Genomic DNA, 22,679 nt, shown 5'->3' on the forward strand with positions numbered 1-22,679 from the left:
CTGAATCAAAACTGGGCTTTGAAAGTCCTGTAAATTTCAGAATTGATTTGCCCCACAGCAGAGAGGTCTGCTGTCACAGAAACATATGCCCAAAGTCCACAAAGGCAAGCTGAAGTTGTTGCGTGGTTCTGTCACTGGATTACTCTGAACCACTCTCTTTGTCATGTTTATGAAATTGCTGTAATTATTTAGCCTTTTTATATATTTTAAAAACTTCCCTTTATAGTATCTTCTCATATAGCATTATTGCTCAGCCTGTGCAAATCTAAGTAAATCATGGCCTGCCATCTGCAACATTATTGTGTTCAATAAATGTTTAAATGATTGAAGTTGCACTTTGCACTAACAGAAAGCTAACCTTTGTAACAATTCTGTAGGTGATGAATGTCTCAATAGCAGTGATGTGGCTTTCTGGATCATCAACTGTAATAAAAAGATCCTTCAATTCTGGTTCATCATCAAATCTGTACTGGTTTATCATTGAAGATGGGGATGTTGGCATCAAAGGACTGAATGAATTTACCTCCATTAGTGATGCATCCTGTGGAAAAAGAAGATATTTGAAAGAATCGTCACTCATACCAAAAGACATGCTGGCACAAGAGTGATTACTCAAATATACGGTTGACCATTCATAGTTTGTGGGACCAACATACAGCCGAGAGTTACACACGGTCTCCAAGACATTTTAACATCAGCCACGGGTGTATATTCCTGAAATTATCAACTGTAACTGAAATCATGTTTCAAGCTCTCAAGATTTTTTGGGAAAAGAAATATCAACATTTACTACTTCCAATTGGGCAGACCTGAATTAATGAAAAGTGTGTGTGTTTGTGTGTGTGTGTAGCCTGCCTCTCACAGAGGGTCCATAATATGTAAAAGAAGATCAAATTATTGACACTGCTCTTGACTGAATGGCCTTTTCTCTAAATAGCATGTTTTATTCCCATTCTCTGGCTCTTTTAAGATAATTATCCAGCATCCCCCATCCCTGCATCCCCACTGGCACACTAGCTTCAACCAGCTGTTCTTTTATTATCAGGCAACAGTCAGTTTCACAATGACCATCCCCTTAAAAAACTGGCCACTCCGTTCTCAATGAAGCAGCACCGGGAAGGGGGGTGGGAGTATCAATCAATCAAGAAGCCACAATAGCCTTTATTTTCTTGAAAATGGCCTTGAAATCTCAGCCTACTGCATGCTTTCCCTGACCTCTGAAAGGTCATACATCTCTGCTCTCCACTTCTTTTCAAGCAACTGAGCTCCTTTGTCGATAAGAAGTCAAACTCTGCACTGAAAACTGCATTTCTACAGTGGTTTAAATGCAAATATCCCACGTATCTTCTGGTACATAATTACATAAGTGACTGGAATAAAAAAGAAGAAGAAAAGGGGTGGTGGTGGGGTGACCGCTTCTTTCTTGAACTCTTGCAGGAGCCGTTGTTTGTTTTGTAGGAACTCAGCATTTAGAGGTAGTAATGTAAAAACGCAAAACCTTCTGCCTTTAGAACTCAAACTAGGGTGCTAAAGGAAGCACTCTGAGTTGGGAAGTACCTGCTTCCATTCTCACCTTGCCCTCACTAGATGGCCTTCAGCATCTCATCTGCAACACAGGAGTTATAATTTAACCTCTTACTGAAGCATTGCAAGGATTCTTGAAATAAAGTTGCTATTCTCACATGCAGCCTAACCCAGGCTAGGGAAGCCCAGCCTGGGTTAGGCTGCACATGAGAACTGCCAGAAACGAACTTGATCCCGGTGGGGCTATGCCGCCTAGCCCAGCTCTTTACCCCAGTTGTAAGCAGGGGTTAAGTGAGCAAGTTACCCCTTAACCCAGGCTCTGGGACTGTGTGAGCACATGGGTTGCTTCTTGCTTGCAGTCCTCATGGTCACAGTGACAGGAGCCTAGAGCGCCTGTCTCCTGAAGGAATCCCCCAATGCACCGCACTCAGCACGTGGTGCATCATGGGATACCCAGAGGTCGGGACGTGTCATCCGGGACCCTGGAGATCGGGTCGTGTGGAAGCACGGTCAGTGCTCCCAGTAGGGATTGTTCGCTTGTCTGGGGGAAAGGTAAGGACTGTGCAGCCTCCCCCGCCCCCATATGAATAGCTCCAATGTGTATAAATTGCTTTCTACACTCTAACGTGCCATAGAAATGCTACACATTATTTGTCTGGTTTGGACAATATTTTGGCTAGCTTGCTGCATGTGATAAAGATGTTAGCATGCATATACCCCCCCACCTCCCAACACACACACACACACACACACACACACACACACACACAGTGTGCTGTTGCTAAATTGTGTGGGCAGTGACTTGTCCAAGACACTTCTCTATATGCAGGCCTCTGAATGTTTTAAATTGTTTTAAGAGTTTCTTTTAGTTTGTTTTTGTTGTGTTTATTTTTGTGAACTACCTAGAACCTCTGGAGCCAGGCGGTATATAAATAAATAAATTAAATTAAATACTATTTAGGTACTAACAGAAAAATGGGCTTTCTGGAAATTTCTGAATTGGAAAATTTTCTGGAAAAATTTCCCTTTCAAATTTCCCTCTCATTTGCACAAATGCTTTCCTCAAACAAACAAGAAACCCTACTATGCAAATATTCCTGATGCCTAAATAGATTGTGATTCAATTTGGCATGTTATTGGACCTATTTATAAATAAAAACAAAACAATTTCTACCTTATTGATTTCCCTTCACTATATCGCTAAAGTTTTTCAAGTAAAGAAGTAGAAATTTTAGAAGTTGAAAAAATTCCACACAAAAAAGTTCTGGTCAAAGATATAGCCAATTAATATTCATAATTTACATGTAAGGAGCACGGGGACTGAAAGATGAACAATTAGCAAGAGGCCAGCCATGGAAGATTTTTTAAAAAAATTGTTTTACTTGCTTTTGTTAAACTATTGGAAGTCAAAACTCTTTCTCATCAAGAGAGCAATCACTCAAAGATTTATTAGTAAATCCTGATCTGCGCACTCCAGCTTTAAATAATCCTTACAATAAACAGGCCTGTACAGGAATCTGCCATTCTCAAGCGTTGCAGATGAGTGTCTGAGACTTGCTTAAGGCACCTAAATGAAATCATGACAGACCTGAAATCTGAGCTGGGGACTTCCCACCTTATAGCCCCCACTCTACAGCCACTGCACTACACTAGTTTTGAAGTCATGAAATGGGCAACCAGGAATAAATGACTCCGTTCCAGTCAGATTTAAGGCAGATATTTAACACAAGCAAACTGCAAAAGTAGTCATGTCTGGAACAACTTTTTAACCTTTTTGAAACACAGTAGCCACAGCTGCAGGTACAGACTATGAAGGTCCTGATCTTCCAGTGCCAAATGAGAACGACAACCAAAGGTAATGGCCGTCGTTATTACCTACTAAAACACCATTCAAGATTCCTGCGCTCCAGGGGCACCATTAGGCTACACAGCCAGGTGTTTTCTAAAATGTATGAAGTTCATGTTTATATTTTGAGTAATAATCTGGATTATTAAACTTGACAGTTTTAAGATTCTCATTTTTCACCACTTAGGGGGCTATTTTATTTCTATTGTGCAAGCTGCAAGAAATGATATATGAAGTCAATTTACTTCCAGATACTCATGCACTAGAAAAAATAATGTTTCGGTTAGGCAGCAAACTTTGCAGATGAATACATGGACACGAGGCGGGGACACGAGGCAATTCCCATCATATTAATATTGCTTCTGGATGAACAGTTCTTTTTAAATGCTGCCTTTTCAGACGCTGCCCACTTGTGGGAGCTGGTGTTTAGCATGTGCCTGGGAGAGTGAGGGACTGGGGGTAGTCTGGGGGCAGTTATTTATTGGGTGGCAGGCAGAGAGCAATTTGGCAGTGGTTGCTGAGCAGGTCGGTACCGGGGAAAATGATCTAGGCAACTGAGGCCTATTCCTTTTTCCAGATCTTCTCCCAGCCCTGTGACCCCAGGGAGTTCTGAGAACACTCCCTCAAGGATTAGAGTTCTGCTGTTAAATGCCAGATCAGTAAATGCAAAATCTTCTCTCATCCATAATTTAATTGTGGATGAGCATGCTGACCTTGTATGTGTGAATGAGACCTGGTTGGGTGAGCTCAGTGGAGTAGGTCTCTCCAAGCTCTGCCCTCCATGTTTCATGATCCTACATAAGCCCTGCCCTTGAAGGTCATGGGGGAGGATTTGCAGTCGTTTATCATGAGTCCATTCCCCTCTCTAGATGCCCAGTTAGGCAATATCAAAACTTTTTTGAGTGTTTGTCCCTGAGGGTGGGCCTTTGAGGTAAAATAGGGATTCTGTTGGTGTACCAACCACTCCAATGCATCTCAGTCTCTCTGCCTGAACTGGCAGATGTGGTCCCGGAGGTAGCACTGGGTTCCCCTAAGCTTATTGTCTTGGGGAACTTCAATGTCCATGCCAACACTTCCCTAGTAGGAACGGCTAAGGACTTCATGGCTGCCATGACACATATAGACCTATCTCAACTAATATCAGGTCCTACCCACATGGCGGAACATATGCTGGATCTGGTTTTTGTCAGCCAGGAACATAATTGGCTCCAACCACCATGTTCTGCTCCTTGGAGCTTAGAGCGATCAGTTCCTGGTTGATGAAACAATGATGGCTAGAGCAACGCTGGAGGAAGTCCCATCTGAACAAACATGGCCTGGAGCCCATTTTAGAGACGACTCTGTGGGTGAGGGGGCAGAAAAGAAATGTTTGCCCAGTGTAGGCCAGAGGAGCTGTTTTATGTGGCAAAGTCACTAATCCACACAAGCCCCCATGTGACAGGTAAAGAACCATCAGCAGCCCACTGTGACCGTTTTTTTTTTTGGTCACTTTGCAGATAAAGTTGGTTGGATCCATGCCAATTTGGACTCCAGGATTCTGGCAGTTCCAGGAGATGTGCCTCGGCAACCATCTGGTCCAACTGTGATGGATTCTTTTCAGTTAGGGCAGCCTGAGCAAGTGGACAAGATACTAGACAGTGTGCAGGCAACAGCATGCGCTCTGGACTCTTGTCCTTCATGGCTAGTAAAATCTGCCAGAGAAGGAACAGGTAGGTGGCTGGAGCCAATTATCAATGCTTCATTAAGGGAGGGTGAGCTGCCATCGAGCCTCAAGCAGGTGGTGGTAAAACCAATATTTTAAAAGCCCTCCCTTGATTCCACCATACTTGATAACTATCAGCCTGTTTGGGGGTGTGGCTAGCCACTGGGGAAGATGGCACACTGAGCCTGTTGCTCTCCCTCCAACCGAGCCTATTAGTTAGCTTTAGCCTGTTTAATTTTGCCAGAGCTCTGTATGAAGCCAAGATTTTTTAGTATCATAATGTCTAGGAAAGGTATACAGCAAAAAGGAAAGGGAATTAGAGCTTATTTGGACGAAGCAAAGATAGCTGGAGCGATGCCTCCGTCCAATAAAGGGGAGGAAGATATAGAGCACGTGGAAGAAGTACAGGAGCAATGCTCAAAAACCTCCTCAAGTCTCGGATGAGGTCTGGAGGCTGATTTAATGGAAGGTTTGATAAAACAGCTCAAGCGGGTATTGAAAAGGGAATGGGACAAACCAGTCGCAATGATAAGGAATGACTTGGCAGGCATGTCTGAAAAAATTAACCATCAACTTAAGGAATTCTCTCAACAAATTTCAGACACTGCTCAAACTGCTAGTAAGGCTCATGGGGTCTATGACAACTCACCGCAGCCAACTCACCGCCGGTCAATTGGTCGCGGCCAACTCGCCACAGGGAACAACGCAACTACCCTGCCGCCCGCAAGCCCGTTCTGTCACTTTGGCATTCGATCTGGAGGGGACAAGCGGGAGGGAGGCGAGAAGAAGCAAAATGTCCACCTGCCACCCACCAAAGCATGTCTTTCATGTTCTGCAGTGGAAGGAAGAATCTCTGCATTCCTACCTGTGGGGTTGTGCCTCGTGAAAAGTGAAATGTCAGGTGCAAAGCCTGCACCAGAGCTTTAGAGCAGGCGAGCTGCCATTTTCCTCTTCATCTTGCCCCTTTGCGGGTCTCCCCAAAGCAGCAGCAGACCTTGCTGCTGAGTTCACTTATTAAAGCAGACTACCTCACGTGTATCCCAGGGATATTAACAGAACACTTGGGGGATAAATAGTTCAGATTGGTGACAAATATGAAAAAGGGGCTATAAGTAGTTTTATGCTGGGGCCTGGGTGCAGTGAGTTGTACTTTTCTGCAGAGAATTTAAAAAAAACAATACAACATGCACACACACACACACACACACCTTGGCCAGGAAATCTCCTCATAATAGTTTTGCTAAACAATTCAAAATTCAGCTACACACCTGATCCCCCAAGGTCTGCTGCTGCTTTGGGGAGACCCAAAGATATAAGTAAAGTCTTTAAAGCTATTTCTAAAATCAAGACAGACTTGGCTGATGTTCAAGATCGCGATAGGAGAAATAATATAAGAATAAAAGGAATGAGTGAGAGTATGGGGAATGTTGATTTAACTGGATATCTCATTCCTAAATTTAATCTTCTGTTGCCAGACCTAAAGATTACTGACAAAGACATTGAATGAGCTCATTGAGTGTTTTCTCCTAGGTCGCTGCAGCAACTAAGAGACATTATTGAGATATTTGTTGACGCTGGCATAAGAGATAGAATTATGAATAAAGTGTGTGAGGTGGAAGAGACTAATTGGGATGGAAGCAAAGTAAAAAAAAAAATTCAAGACATTAGCATGGCTACACTTCAGAAGAGGAGAGACTTTAAACCACTCACAGAACAATTAGTACAGAAGGGAATTCGGTATAAATGGGGGTCCCCTTTTAAGTTAATTGTCTTTAAGTCACAAGGAAGAGAGACTGTTTCAGTGCTGAGTCATATGAAAAAGGTCTTGGCCAAACTTAGAGACACATCTGGAGGCAATTAGAGAGGACAACCTTGGAAGCGACTGTATAATTGTTAGGAGAAGATATGATAAGGGAATTTTTTTGTAGTATGTGAAGTAAAGGTTTTTGCACTGAGCATTATGGATACAATTAGATAGTAATAATAATAGCAATATTATTGAAAGGAGAGTTTCCTAGGATAATTAATAGAGATTGGCTAAGTGGTTTAGGATATTGCATTAATGCATCTGGCTTGGGAGGGAGGAAGCTTTGGTTTAATATACTGCGCCCCCCCCCCCTTTTGGACCTGGAAGAGGATTTCCTTTTGTTTAGGTTCCTCTGTGAGAGTTCACTATGGTCCAAGTAAGTTGGGGAGAGGTGGGAGGGAATACGGTCAGGGGTTTGGAAGAGGCAACAGAGGTAGGAGGTATAAAATATGTGAACGAACAGTAAAATTTAATTTAATGTTTAAATTAAGTATAAAAGTAACTCAGGATACACTTGGCTGTTTGGTGGAACTGTTGGTTTTGGAAGTTGAGCTTATTTGTTTTACAGATCTTAGAGATTTGAATGGGTGATCAATGTAGAGGAGAGCTGGTCTTGTGATAGCAAGCATGACTTGTCCCCTTAGCTAAGCAGGGTCTGCCCTGGTTGCATATGAAAGGGAGACTAGATGTGTGAGCACCATAAGATGTGCTTATGTCTGTCTTAGGGGACGGAGCTACACTGGGAAGAGCAGGAGGTTCCAAGTTCCCTCTCTGGCATCTCCAAGATAGGTCTGAGAGAGATTCCTGCCTGCAACCTTGGAGGAGCTGCTTCCAGTCTGTGTAGACAATACTGAGAGAGATAGACCTATGGTCTGACTCATTATATGGCAGCTTCCTATGTACTGTGGTCTCATTAAATGTTAGAGGTCTAGGTGATCCTATTAAGAGAGCCAGAATTAGTAAATATATAAAATCTTTTAATCCACCTGTGGTTATGTTGCAAGAAACATATAAGATAAATATTATTAAAGATAAGTATTTTGGTCAGCAATTTTTTGTGATAGGGACTAGTAAGTCAAGAGGGGTGGCTATTTTATTTAAAGCTAACTTACAGTTTAAGGTTAAAAAGATTCAGAAGGACAGTGATGGGAGGTTTATATTTATTAAGGGGGAATTAGATAATAAAAATATAATATCAGTTTCTATGTATGCCCCTAACCAGGGCCAGATTGGATTTTTACAGAAAAATATGAAACAATTAAGTAGATTTGGTGGTGAAAACATAATTTTGGGAGGAAATTTAAATGTCGATGCAATGGTGCTAAGCTAACTGGGGGAACCAAAATGATTTCAATTAAGAATAAAAAACAATCTTTACTTTATAAGAAACTACAGAAACTAATGCAATTGAATGAGCTCGTAGATGCCTGGGGAGTTATGAATCCCTCAGTAAGAGGATTTACTTTTTTTCTGGGTAGACATCGATCTCACTCCAGGATGGATTATATATGGGCTTCCAAAAGCTTTTTAAATCATTTCAGCGAGGAGAAATTGCACCTGTACTTATAAAAGATCATGCCCTGGTGATTTTTGAATTTAAATTGGAGGAGAATGTTCAATTTACTTAATTTTGGTGGCTTAATCCCATATTATTCGATAATTTATCTGCAAAACAACAATTACCTCAAACAGTAAATTTTTGTGTGTGAAAATGATATAGAGCAAATGTCATTAACTATAAGATGGGATGCTATGAAGGCTGTTATAAGGGGGGAATACATATCTCAGATGAATAGGATTAAAAAGGGAACTCTGGAAAAGATAAACATATATTCAGAGATGAAGAATCTATTGTTAATATACAATAGAACATGATCTGTAAATATTTATGAGCAATTGGAAAAGAAAAGGAAAGAGCTTGAAGTTAAAGAAATGGGGGAAATTTTCACTCAACTTTTATATGTTAAGGAAAGATATTATGAATTTGATAAAAATGCAAGACTATTGGCGTTTAAATTAAAGAAAGCTAAGGGAAAAAATTGTTAGAGCAATAAGAGATAATAAAGGTCGGATTGTTACTAACACTAAAGATATTACTAAAGAATTAACTTCTTTTTAAAAACAATTATATTTATCCGCTAATCTAACAATGGATGAAATAAGTAAATACTTAAGTAGATTGAATTTTCCAGAAGTCTCTTCACTAGATATTCAGTATTTGGATTCACCTTTTTCAGAGTTAGAAATTATTGTGGTTTATAAAAGTATTAGGGATGGAAAAGCCCCAGGCCCGGATGGATTATCGGTGGAGTTTTATAGAGAGTTTAAAGAAATTCTTATTCCTGAATTTTTATTGATATGTAATTAGTTATATCATGGCAGTTCTCTTCCAGGGTCTTGGACGGAGTCTAAAACAACCATGATTCCTAAGGCTGGTAAAGATTTACAAGAGGTAACTTCATATAGACCTATTTCATTACTTAATGTAGACTATAAACTTTATACTAAATTATTGGCAAATCACCTTAAGTCAATGATAAATAAAATAATTCACTTAGACCAGTCTGGCTTTATTCCATGAAGGAATATATCTAGTTCTATTAGGAAATTGTTAGATATTATATATTTTTGTAAAACTAACACACTTTTGATATTTATCAATATGTTCATTAGATGTATTTAAAGCTTTCGACTGTTTGGAGGGATCTTTTTAAAAATAAGTATTACAGAAATTTAAATTTGGTCCTCGGTTTACTAGTATGATTGATCGGATTTATAGTTTAACAAAAGCTCAGATCAGAATTAATAATTATGATTCAGAATTGATTACACTTTCTAGAGGCAACTATCAGCCTGCTTCAAATCTTCCCTTTTTAAGATGAGAAGAGTATGTGGTGTCTGTGCAGCTGCAAAGGGTATTGGATGATATGGATTATCAAGACCCTTTCCAATCTGGTTTTTGCCCTGGATTTGGGCCTGAAACTGCCTTGGTGGATGACCTACGCAGAGAACTAGACAGGGGAAGTGCATCCCTGTTGGTTCTGCTGGACCTCTCAATGGCATTCAGTACCACTGACCATGATATCCTTCTGGACCGCCTCTCAGGAAAATGGATCTGGAGTGGTGCATTAGAGTGGTTCCGATCCTTTCAGGGGTGGGGGAGGTTCCAGAAGGTGGTGCTAGGGGTTCTGCTTGACCTCTTGGCCTCTGGGGCCCCTCAAGGTTTAGTATTGTTCCCCCATGCTGTTTAACATCTACATGAAACCGCTGGGAGAGGTCAGCAGGAGGTTTGGACTGAAGTGTCAGCAATATGCAGATGACATTTAGTTCTACCTTTCTCTGACATCAGATCCTTGGGAAGCAGTAGATGTACTAAACCGGGGGCTGGAGGCAGAGATGGGCTGGATGTGAGCTTGCAAACTGAGGTTAAACCCAGACAAGATGGAGGTGCTGTTAGTCAGTAGAAAAGCCAACTAGAACAGAGTGATTGAACCAGCTCTGGATGGGGTTGTACTCCCCTTGAAAGAGCAAGTGCGCAGCTTGGGGGAACTGGCTCTGCTTTTGGATGCTCTGGTGGAGGCAGTGGCCAGGGGTGCCTCTGCACAGCTTTGGTTAGTGCACCAGCTACGGCCCTTTCTTGAGAAGGCAGATCTGCCCGCAGTCACCCATGCCCCAATTACATCACAGATGAATTACTGCAATGTGCTTTATGTGGGGCTCCCTTGAAGAATATTCGGAAACTTCAGTTGGTGCAGAATGTAGCTGCCAGGGTTCTCTCTGGAACTGCTCATGCAGAACACACTATATCTATTTTGAAAGAGCTACAGTGGTTGCTAGTTTGTTTCTGGATCCAAGTCAAGGTGCTGGTTATTACCTTTAAAGCCTTTAATGGTTTGGTCCTAAAGGACCACCTGCTCCCATGCGTTTCTGCCCACCCAACAAGGCTATCAGAGGGGCCTTTGCTCCGTATGCCGACATTCAGAGAGGCTAAATTGCTGTGCATATAGGACAGGGACTTCTCTGTTGTTGCCCAGAGGCTCTGGAATGCTCTCCCAATGAATGTCTACTCTTTGACATTTGTGGCTGCTTTTAAAAAACGAAGGATCTTCTTTTTATTTGTTCAGGCTTTTACCCCTCAGCGGCTGCCGGGTCTCTCAGCTTTCCTGCTTCTGTTTGTCTTTTTTGTGGTTTTTTGTTTTATGGTTTTTACTGTTTAACTGATTTTGCAGTTTTAAATTAGAGATGTGCCCAAACAGCAGTTTGAATCACGGTTTGAGCACTTTGAGAGAAATTAAAACGGGAACTTTAAGGAAACAGAGAGCAGGGTTTCACCAGTGTTCTCTCTAATTTTTCTTCTTCTGTGTGCAGAATGAATTTTGATCTGAGCAGCAGTATCAAGGCAGTGTGTGCACACATGCATTCAGAGTGGGGCCTTCCTGATTCAGCCTGAGCGGGATCTAAAATTAACCGAGCACACATCAAAAAACACGTGAACACGCGCACACCTTAGAGGGAACACTGGTGCTCACCTGCTCTCTGCTGACCCTTCCAGCTTCCTACTGGGGCATTGTGTGTCCCCAAAAGCAATGTGCACCATCAGTGGGCGCCATGTGCATGCTGATGGCGTGCAGGGCTTTTGGGGACATGCAACACCCCAGAGGAAGCTGGAAGGGACAGCAGCAAGCAGGTGAGCAACTGCTCTCTCTTTTCTTAAAGTCTCCTTTTTAATTTCCCTCAAAGTGCTCGAATCGCACTTCGAACTGCAGTTTGGGCACATCCCTATTTTAAGTGTGATTTTAAAATGGAGTTTTGTTGTATTTTAACTTTTGTAAACCATGTTGAGATGTCTTATGAAAGGCTTTAGAAAAACTGAATATTAAAATAAATACATGTTTTCAAAAAAACAGTTTTACAAAAATGTCAGTCTCAGGGCAAAGACTGGGGGCTGCTTTCCTTTCAAATAAGGCATGTAAATATTTCATATGGTATTTCAACACAGGAACTTGGTTAAAAAATCTTGGAGCTAGTGAAGACAGCAAGGAAATGTCCACTGACTTCATTGCCAGAGTCTGGGATCTGGAAAGCAAATTGATTTGGAAGTGAAGCATTCTAAGTGTCACTACTTATTGACTGTGGACAAATTGAAAGTATTTAAATAAATAAGTTTTGAACTATGTCATCAGCTACAAAATCTGCACTTTAGAAGCCAGTTTTTAAAGCTGGTTTGCAAGTCTAACCATATGCTACACTGGGCCACACTCTTATTTTTAATTTAATTTTTATAATTAATGTGATGTTTCAAAAAAGGTCTTTTAGTTTACTGACAATTCAAATGATTACAAGAAAAGCAATAGGCAGAAACACTTATTCCTGCTCTATAGACTCTGCAGAGGAGACAGGGTCCTATTCACACGTTATGCAGAACAACTGAGTGTACAGTGTGAACAGGTACAGATCTATACTCAGGTACAGTCATTCACACGTTATGTTGAATGTAGTGGTGTACACGGAACTACGGCGGCGTGGTCCGGCACTGAGGAGGGCCGAACTTTAAGGGCGGGGGGGGGTAGTACTTACCCCTCCCGCCGCTATTCCCCCTCCGGCGCTGTATTTAGAATTGAGATTTCGGGGTGGCAGCATTCCTCCCTGCCGCCCCTAACCCGTCGTTGCCAGGAAGTCATGTAAATACCAGCACGCATGTGCCAGTTGTGGCACGCGCGCGCCTGTTGCCGCCATGCGCACGCCGCATATGTCATACGCACGCTGCGTGTGACGTATGCGGTGCGCCGTGACGGGCGTATGCGTGCTGGTATTTACATGACTTCCTGGCAACGACGGGGGCAGGGGAGGCAGGGAGGAAAGCTGCCGCCCCCACAACTTCAATTCTAAATACAGCTCCAGAGGGGAAAGAGTGGTGGGAGGGGTAAGTACTACCCCACCCCTTAAAGTTCGACCCCTCCTCAGTGCCGGCCCACCGGCCCGGCCTGGTTCCGAACCGGTTCGGAGGCCTCCAACATGGCCTCCGAACCGGTTTGTGCACATCCCTAGTTGAATGCAAGTACAGCAGTACACGTCCTCTATGTACCATTATTATTTTTACATTTTTAACATTTTATATCCTGTTCTTCCTCCAAGGAGCCCAGAGCAGTGTACTACCCAGGGTGGATTTGATTTAAATCAAACTGATTTAAATCACGATTTAAATCACTAGCAGGGTGGATAAAAATCAAAAAAATCCGATTTAAATAAAAAAAATCGGATTTTTTTGATTTAAATCGGATTTTTTTGATTTTTATCCACCCTGCTAGTGATTTAAATTGTGATTTAAATCATGATTTAAATCAGTTTGATTTAAATCAAATCCACCCTGCCATACTTAAGTTTATCCTCACAACAACCCTGTGAAGTAAGTTAGGCCCAGAGTCACCCAGCAAGTATAATGGCTGAATGGGAATTTGAACTCATTCACACAGAAACATGTACAAGTGTACAGACATCTAAACTATGTCTGTACCTATGGCTCAACTACACATTACACACAAATGTGTATAAGAAGAACCCAACAGCCTGCAGTGTCAGAAAGGGATTATTTGGAGCAGAGAAGCTATGTATGTGTATAAGGGGAAGGATCTTTGCTTAACTGTTCCCTTACCCACTATTTTCCTCCAAAAACTCCTTCCCATCATGCTACCTTGCACTCCATGAGGCTTCACGTGTGTGTTTTACCTCACAATATACAGCTGGAACCTTTCAGGGAAAACAAGTGGTGCAAGATGGGAGGAGAAGGTGGTAATCCTTTGTCACAACACAATTTTCCTGTCAAAGGTCCCTCCATGGCCCTGCTATAGATCCCAGAAGGTGAATTAGTTTCAAGGAGCTCAACATCTCTGTGCTGAGGTCCTGATCCAGACTGTGCCTACTGCTGTTTCTCCTGGCGATGGAGAAAGGATCCAGCAACTGCCGTGGTAGTAGAGAGACTCAGGGAAGGAGCAAAGGAGTGAAGAAGAACAGGGGGAGAAGGGCAGAGGGAAAGGGATGGAATAAATAAGGGTGGTGAGGTGGAGTGAAGAGTGGTCACAGAAGTGAGTGTGGGGCAGGTGAAAAGTGGGTGGTGGCAGAATTTGAGAGGGGGCAGGGAGTGAAGAAGGGACAAGAAGAAAAGGAGAATGAGAGGAAAGGCTGAAGCTGACCTCTCAACCCAACCCACCTTTTCCAAGTACATCTATATTTCACTCTACCTACTTTCCCAAAAAACAGTCTGATAGAAATTGTGTTTGTTTTTAAGAACCCTGGAAAAGGCACATTAACTATTAAAATGTTAACTTTGGCCCCATGTACAGAGCAGAAATATTATTTCTGCTTTAGCTGGGTTTATTTTTAAACACCATGAAGTGTACAATTCATAAATGATTCATTAATGCCTCCTAGGCTTATATTCGGTAGCAAATTTAGCAATCAAATCTAGGATACTGACATTTGGATTTTTCACTCCATAAATTTCTGTCATAAACAGATCTGCGAACATGTATTTTCAAGAATGAAAAATGTGTGTTGTCTCCTACAGCTGCTCTGTAAATGTTTTTTTGCTTAATTTTTAAGAAGACAGCAGGCTTGAATGCTTGCCATGTTGAACAACTGGTTTTAAACCAAAAACTAGTATACAGTAATACTTTGATATAGTTTTAAATTGTAGATTGGCACTATGAGATTTGAATTCATTGTGGTCAAGAGACCAAGGAAGTAGCTGATTTTTACTACCACCACATGATAACTAAACAAGGCAGACTGATTTAAACCATGGTAGTTTAACTCATTATTGAAATATTGAAGGGGGGGAATGTCAATTTAAATTATTGATTTAAATAAAACAATTTCATTTATTATTTAGATACTTCTTAAGTAAAGGTGCATGCTAATTGGTTGATTGATTGTCTTAAATATTTATAATCAGAGCACTGACTGAGGTAATTGCAGAGTTTCCAGGCATAAAAACAGGCAATTACCAGGCATAAAAATGAAAAACCAGGCATAAAAATGAAAGATCACTCAGATGGATCAGTTAGTGACATTTGTTGTGAGTTGCTATATAGGTGGACCTCGTCACTCACGATCCCATGGTTCCACATATCCGCAGCCGGGCAATGGACACTCGACCTCAGTATATGTGGTTGGATAAAGGGTTAAGATCCATGTATCTGCAGTTCCTAGGTGGCTGAAAATGACCTCCAAGGTAATTTCCGGCAACCATTCCGCTAGACAGAGCCTTTTTGTGGCTCTTTCCGTAAAAAGAAATCCATGATTTTTCACAGAAAAGCGGCTGAATTGGGGGGGGGGGGGGAGGGCATTGCTGGACAGCTGAAGACCTGGAAAGCATGGCACATTATATTGTTTCACTCGTTTCTACCTTTTAAAGCTTTTGGGGGGGGGGTGTTGCCCCAATCTCCATTCACTCAATGACTCGTTTCCCTATCTGCAGATCAGTGTTCTAAGTGTGTGTGTGTGTGTGTGTGTGTGTGTGTGTGTGTGTGTGTGTATGCAGAATGAGTTTTATTCTGGGCAGCAGTATCAAGGCAGTATGTGTATATGTGAATTCAGAGTGGGAACTTCCTGATTCAGCCTGAGCGGGATCTAAAATTAACTGAAAGGATATCAAAAAACATGTGAGCGCACACACATGTGCATGCCTTAGAGGGAACACTGCTGCAGATTTAGCTGAGAACAGAACCCCCATGGATAACAAGCTCCACCTGTAAGTTCATGAACTACAGGTCAAGAATCCTTTATCCGGACTGCTTGGGACCAGAGGTATTTCGGATTTTGGATTTTTCCGGATTTTGGAATATTTTCATAAATGAGATATCTTGGGCATGAAAGGTTACTGGTTGGGTTTTTAAAAAGGTTTTATTTAATATACTATACTATACCCCTCCTTCCCCTCTCTCAGACCGGCTTGAGAAGCATGTGAGTGGCAGTGCAATCCCAGTCACAAAACTGGCTTGGTTCTGCGCAGAAGGAGGGCTCTTCTTGGTTGCTGAAGCCAGCGTTTCTCTCTTTCTCTTCTCATCTGTTCCTGTTTGTTCCTGTTTATTCTGCTAGATCTTTACTCATCTGTGTGCCCCTGTTATCTCCTAAACTCTTATGTATATATACCTTTAAAAAAACACACACCTCCTTTCATCTTCCCCCCTCCACACCTTCCTTTCCTTCCCTCGTGCTGGGAGCAAAGCTTGAGATGGCAGTAAACAAAAGGCAGATAGCAAAGCCTGAGGGGAAGAGATAAGGATCACTAATGAGCTGAGGAATCAAGGGCCCTATCGCCCCTGCAAACTGGAGGAGGTTGAAGCTACAAGCATTTTCTCTCTCTCTCTCTCTGCGTGGTGTCCGGATTTTGGAGCTTTTCGGATTTCAGAAGTCCGGATATAGGATTTCCGATCTGTATTGTGCAAATGATGACTAAGATGGTCTTCCCATAGTTCTTTCTTCACCAAGAAAAGCAATTTGGCTAATTTTGGAATAAGATTATAAATTCCATTTACCCAACTATGGGAGGGTTCAGACATCTTGTGGAATTATAGTTTATTTTGACTGACATTTATTTAACAAGGATTGGTGCCACAAACAATAACTACATCTTGGTTTGTTTCACCATATTATGGTTGGTCCAGATCCTGCCCCTTCTCCTTACCTCCCATTATCTAGGCTTGTTTCTTTCTATGCGAGAACCTACCAAGGGTGGAGCCATTGAAACAAAATCAAGATTCTGCCCATGCTCTCATTGCTTCTGCCACAAGGCTTTTTTGTATTGTTCCATTTCCAGACTTTCTGATCCTGTTCTTTTGCCTTTAGCTACAGACAACTTATTTTATAATGGCTTTTGGTTATACCTGACACAGTGGTTCTCAAATCCTAGCAATAGATAACAGAAAAGATTGTGCATTTGGTTTCAAGCTCAAAATGAAACACAAACAGCCAAAATGTTTCATCAAAACAGCAGTTGAGCTGGCTGTTTCAAGAAAACAACTCAAAATGTTTCAAGTGTTTGGGCCATAGGGAACAATGGGGGAACTAGAAACACCCAATTTTCCCTAACAGGTAGCTCCTAGAGACACCAAAGTGGGCTGGGTGGTAGGGCATGATGACCTACCATCCCACCCACAAAAGAAATGGGCAAGTGGGCAATTTTAAACAAATGTTTAACCTTTGCATGATGACCTACCATCCCACCCACAAAAGAAATGGGCAAGTGGGCAATTTTAAACAAATGTTTAACCTTACCCTGGGGAACAATGGGGAACAATGGGGTGTTTTGAATTTCCCCATTGTTCTCTATGGCCGGAACAAGCGGCACTCACGGAATTCACACACATGTTTTGCATTGCAATTTGCAACCCTGCCTTGAAAAACACTGCAGAAGCACACAGTAAAATGGAATCTGCCCCTCTCAACACAGAACACACATTTCAAACACAGTCCAAATATGCCCCCCCCCCAAAATCACGGACCCAGAATCCACTGCCAGCCACAGTGTCTGCACTGTGGTAACTTCATTGGTACAAATTGCTCTCCCACACAGAAGTATGACTCCTTGCGTTACTTCCTAGCATTGCAACAGCTGCCACAGCAGCACGCTTAGCAGCAAGCATGGGCATAAGCTCAGCTAGAGCAACTTCAGCCACATTTTGACTGAGTACAGCTTGCAATGCAGATTGCAGAGCAGATCAGAACAATGAATGAAGCACAAGTTAGTCTCAAGGCTCATCACAGCAATCACACACACACACACACACACACACACACACACACACACAGAGCTATCACTGTCCATTTCTACCACAACACTATCTCACAAACAAAACAAAACTCAAGGAAGGCAAACCAAGTTCTGCCTTTGTCAGTCTGAGATACAGCAAAACCCAATAGTTATAGCAGCAGTAGCCCAGCATATGATACTAAGTGCCAAGAAAAGAAAACTACGAAATCAAACCTTCCTTGGTTTTTTCCTACGATATCATTCCATTGTCCTCTCCTCCTGATGTGTCCTCATCAAGAGAGGCACACTGTAAGGGCTCTCTTTGCCTCCCAGTCCTTTTGAACACATTTTGAAATTCCCTCCTTTCGGACGTCTCCCTACCTTCTCCCTCCCACCAGCCAATGGGGACACAGTTGCCCATGACAACACTTGATCTGTATGATAATAAGCCAACAAAGAAGGAGATGGCAAGCCAATCAGAACCCAGTGACAGAAAACCAATCTGCAAGGGAAAAATAGGCCTCCAAAATGGCACATGAAACATCAAAACTTTTCGATCAAAATGGGGTTGTTTTGTTCCAAGCTCGAAACAGGCCATTTATTTCAAGGGCATTTTGTTTTGAGTTCAAAATACTCAAAATGGCCTGTTTCAAGTCAAAACGTTTCATCTTCGAAACGTTGTGCACATCCTTAACAGATTGACTTAACACAATCCATTAGCTTCCTTGACTTAAGTGCATCTCTGCCTACCAGCAGGATTCCTGGCATTTAGATTTTTGATGCATTTGAATTAATAATACACAAGCTCCTATTTAAGGAACCTGAGAAATACAAAGTGTCATTTAGTGCCATCTACAGCATCTGGGATTTCAGTCTCCTGCTGAAAAAAACTGCCCCTTCTGTTAAGAATATAAGAACAGCCCTGCTGGATCAGGCTGAAGGACCATCTAGTCCAGCATCTTGTTTCACACAGTGGCCCACCAGATGCTGCTTGAAGCCTATAGGCAGGAATTGAGGGCATGCTCTCTCTCCCGCTGTTACTCCCCTGCAACTGGTATTCAGAGTCCCTGGTGGTGCAGTGGTAAAACTGCCGCCCTGTAACCAGAAGGTTACAAGTTCGATCCTGACCAGGGGCTCAAGGTTGACTCAGCCTTCCATCCTTCCGAGGTCAGTAAAATGAGTACCCAGAATGTTGGGGGCAATATGCTAAATCATTGTAAACCGCTTAGAGAGCTTCCAGCTATAGAGCGGTATATAAATGTAAGTGCTATTGCTATTGCTATTTTTCTGCTGTCTAGAACTGGGTGGTGTAGATGCTGGCTGTCCAGAATAAACTATAAGTGGATAGTTCTAAGCTTTCTTGAAGCTGCATCTGGGTAGTGATTTGGGGCCAGTCTAGCTGGTGGCAGCCTACCTTGCAGGATAGATCCCAAGAAAATGTAAGAGCCATCATTCTTCATGAACTATCCCATATTTTTGCAAGTGTTTGAAGTTCCTAATACAATACTCCCTGCCTTTCAAATTCAAACTCTGTGCTTAAAAAAACAAAATTACCAAACCTAAATTAAACAATCACTAAGCATGTATACAGCACTGTATCGTGTTAAAAAACGTAAGTGCTTCACATACATTGTTTTGGAAACCTTACAACAACACTGAAAGATGAGTCAGTATAATACTTATATAATATTATATGATTGTTATATAATTGTTATATAGAATTATATTATATTGCAGATTTGGGCGTGGAGTGGAGTAGGAGTACTGAGGCCGAAATTACACCTTATATTGCACATGTGTTGTGAGCTGCCCCAAGCAGTAGGGTACTGGAGGGGTGGGGCATAAATATTTTAATTAATTAATTAATTACACAATTTCTTTTCCCTACAGATTTTTTTATTAATGAAAAAGCACCCACAGGAGCCTAGAATCTTCAGCTACTGGGGGTAGTTGAAGAAGGAACATAACCTTTTCCTAAGGTCACCCCAGGAGTGTGTTGCAACAGGTGGCATTTAAATCACCACTCTCCTGCTTTGCATACAAAATAAGATGTCAGAATGCACTGTTTTGTTTCATACTTCAGTATGCTAAGTGACAAACATTTTCACCTCTGACCTGATCGCAAACTGGCACAACCCACTTTGAGGAGGAAAGGCAGATGATGATGCTTCACTTCTCCTGCCTCCTCTGCCCCCCAGCCCTGGCGCAAACCATGGGCAGTTTTACTGGATTCAGTCCTGGCTCTGCTGAATCTTCTTCTCCTGCCCCCACCTGAAGGCTTGCTTGCTATGGTTTGTGGTGGGATGGGACCTGGACAGCATATACCTACTTGCAGGAGTTTTAAAGCTATTCATGACCCATGGACTCACTGAGGCTCTTCTCACGATCGGTGAGAAGAGCCATGAGGGGGGTTGCGGGCAGTCTGCTCCGGGCAGTCACAGTGGCCGCCCACACAACTGCCGGCTCTGTCATGGAGCTGGCAGGGGCTGGGAAGTTCCAGCATGCCCTGTGCGAGCACGCAGGGCATGCTGGAGAGACCCCTGAGCCAGGAGGATGCTTTTCAGCCTCCCAGTCAGGGGTCTCCTCATGAGTTGCTGTGGCACGGAGTCGAGCCGCAACAACTCACAATAAAAAAACACCTGGGTTTACGGAGCACTCGCTCCACAAACCCGGTTTAAGGGGAGGGGTAGTTTGGCAGGCTAACCGCCTGGAGGACACTAGGCTCGCCTGCGAGCCCGGTGGCTCTCACGGTCCACCGAAATCGGGCTAAGCTCCCCTAGCCCGATTCCGGTGGACCGTGTGAAAAGCCTCAGTGTCTCTCCAGGCAGCCAAAAAGAGAGACTTGCACAGGAAACAAGGGCTTTTGGCAGGGGTTTGCAGGGAAACGACTGGACTAGCAAGCCAGAGGTTGCCGGTTCGAAACCCTGCTGGAACGTTTCTCAGACTATGGGAAGCACCTATATCAGGCAGCAGCAATAAAGGAAGATGCTGAAAGGCATCACTTCATACTGCACGGGAGATGGCAACAGTAAACCCCTCCTGTATTCTACCAAAGACAACCACAGGACTCTGTGGTTGCCAGTAGTCGACACTGACTCAATGGCACACACACACACTTTCTCCTTCTTTATCAGAAATATCTGTATCTGACCTTCCTCCAACAAGCTTAGGACAGTGTCTAGGGCAGTATCTTCATAACTATCCTTTGAGAAGCATTAGGTCGAAAATGACTGATCCAAAGCCTTCCGTTCCCTTCTCTTGTTCAATTACAGGCCATATCCTCTGCTTTCTAAAAGCAAACCCAAATGGAAGTGTCTTAGGTTAATTTTTGCACAGCATTTTTTTTGTGAAAAATGATACTGACATACCAAGCATTTATCACCATTAGCTCACTATCAGCAATTTGTGGGACGGATGCCAAGACAGAGGTCAGGATACAGCAGAACTCTGGTATCTCTTTAACAGTCAACGAAACTTGGGAAGTATCACAGGAGATGCCCTTCCCATCTCTTAGGGTAAGGGATGCATATAGGATAAATCTAGGAATTATGTATGGAGATATTTACTAGAAGACCTCTCTGAACTATAGCACATTTTGCTACCAGTTACAATACAAAGGTGCAAAGGAGAATATTTGCTCACAGTGTACAAGCCACTACAGGACCCATAGTTTTTGTTAGGCCTGTCATTCACACTGATTCCAGATTCTCTGGTTTCCCAAATCTGATGGCAGATGGCTGCAATTGCTCAGGGGCATTTTTTCCTACACCAGTAGTTTAATTTTTGCACAAGATCACAGGTTGAACTAAATGTCATTTTGTGCTTGATTTTCTACGAAAAGTAAAGTCATTTCAGAGCAAAACATAGAGCAGAAATGGGAAAGCATGTGGCCAAACCACTTCTCCATTTGTGCTGCCTGCCTGAGGTTCAGGGGTGCCCAGTGGGGTCTGCATGTGCTAACTCCTAGAGCTGGTCTCTCTCTGCAGGGAGTGGCATGCCTGGAGCCTAGGCAGTGTTTGCTGTAGTAACTCATTTCCTTTGGTAGATTCTCCCTGCAAGACATGTCTAGGCCAGGGAAGCACTAATGGAGGCAACACTTTGTTCCTTGGCCGAAGCGGATCTTCTGAAAATTCAAAATGGCCAGGTTTCCTTAGCTGTGACATCCCCCTCAGCTGCAGCATGGACACGTTCATCTAATTCTCAAGTCAAAGGGCTGTTGTGTACCCAGCATATGGCATTCCTCAGACATCTGCATGGAAGACAGAGAGACTTCGGTGCAAGCAGCACAGTCCATATTGTGCAGGAACACAAAAGCCTAAACAACAAGGCAGGTGCCTCTCCTTTGAATACTATGCCAGTAAACCAGCAGCGTGGGAGGCTCCTGTATGGGCATGCCTTAAGAACAGCCCTGCTAGATCAGGCCCAAGGCCTATCTAGTCCAGCATCCTGTTTCTCACAGTGGCCCACCAGATGCCTCTGGGAAGACCACAGGCAAGAGCTGAGGGCATGCCCTCTCTCCTCACAAGGGCATGCAATCCCCCCTCTCCTGCTGTTGCTCCCCTGCAACTATGTGTAACTCTCAATTGGCAGAGCAGACTGACAGAAACTGCAGACGTGGGGCGTGACCGATGCCTAGTTTTTCTTTTTGGCATGGTAGAAGCCCAGTGAGAGGCCACCCATCTCAATTAGGCCCTTCTCATGTCTCTCTTTAGCCCTCACCAACCTCCTCATAATTAGCTCGAGAATGAAAGAGGAAAACTGCCAACACACCACAGGCTGTGCTTCCCACCTGTTTTCTACAGTCCTCTCTCCCAGTCAAGAAAAAAGAACTATCTTGGGCTTGTTTTTCTTCTTCTGCCCCTCTTTTTTTAAACTGATGGTTTTTTTAAAAAAATGAGCCAGCGTGGTGTAGTGGTTAGAGTGCTGGACCAGGACTGAGGAGACCCGAGTTCAAATCCCCATTCAGCCATGAAACTTGCTGGGTGATTCTGGGCTGTCACTTCTCTCTCAGCCTAACCTACTTCACAAGGTTGTTGAGAGGAGAAACTTA

At 42.9% G+C, this 22,679-nt stretch overlaps 1 protein-coding gene across 2 annotated transcripts in view; it reads right to left on the reverse strand.

Moving 5' to 3' along the window:
- SNX7 (sorting nexin 7) overlaps positions 1 to 22,679 on the reverse strand; it is a 73,557-nt gene that overhangs the window by 45,838 nt on the left and 5,040 nt on the right. For both annotated transcript variants that reach the window (XM_053250318.1, XM_053250317.1), the window contains exon 2: positions 359 to 541. In XM_053250318.1, coding sequence (XP_053106293.1) covers positions 359 to 541 — 183 coding nt within the window. The remainder of the gene's footprint in view (positions 1 to 358; positions 542 to 22,679) is intronic.

This window comes from Hemicordylus capensis, chromosome 4 (genome assembly GCF_027244095.1).
Source record: "Hemicordylus capensis ecotype Gifberg chromosome 4, rHemCap1.1.pri, whole genome shotgun sequence".
Lineage (NCBI taxonomy): Eukaryota > Metazoa > Chordata > Lepidosauria > Squamata > Cordylidae > Hemicordylus > Hemicordylus capensis.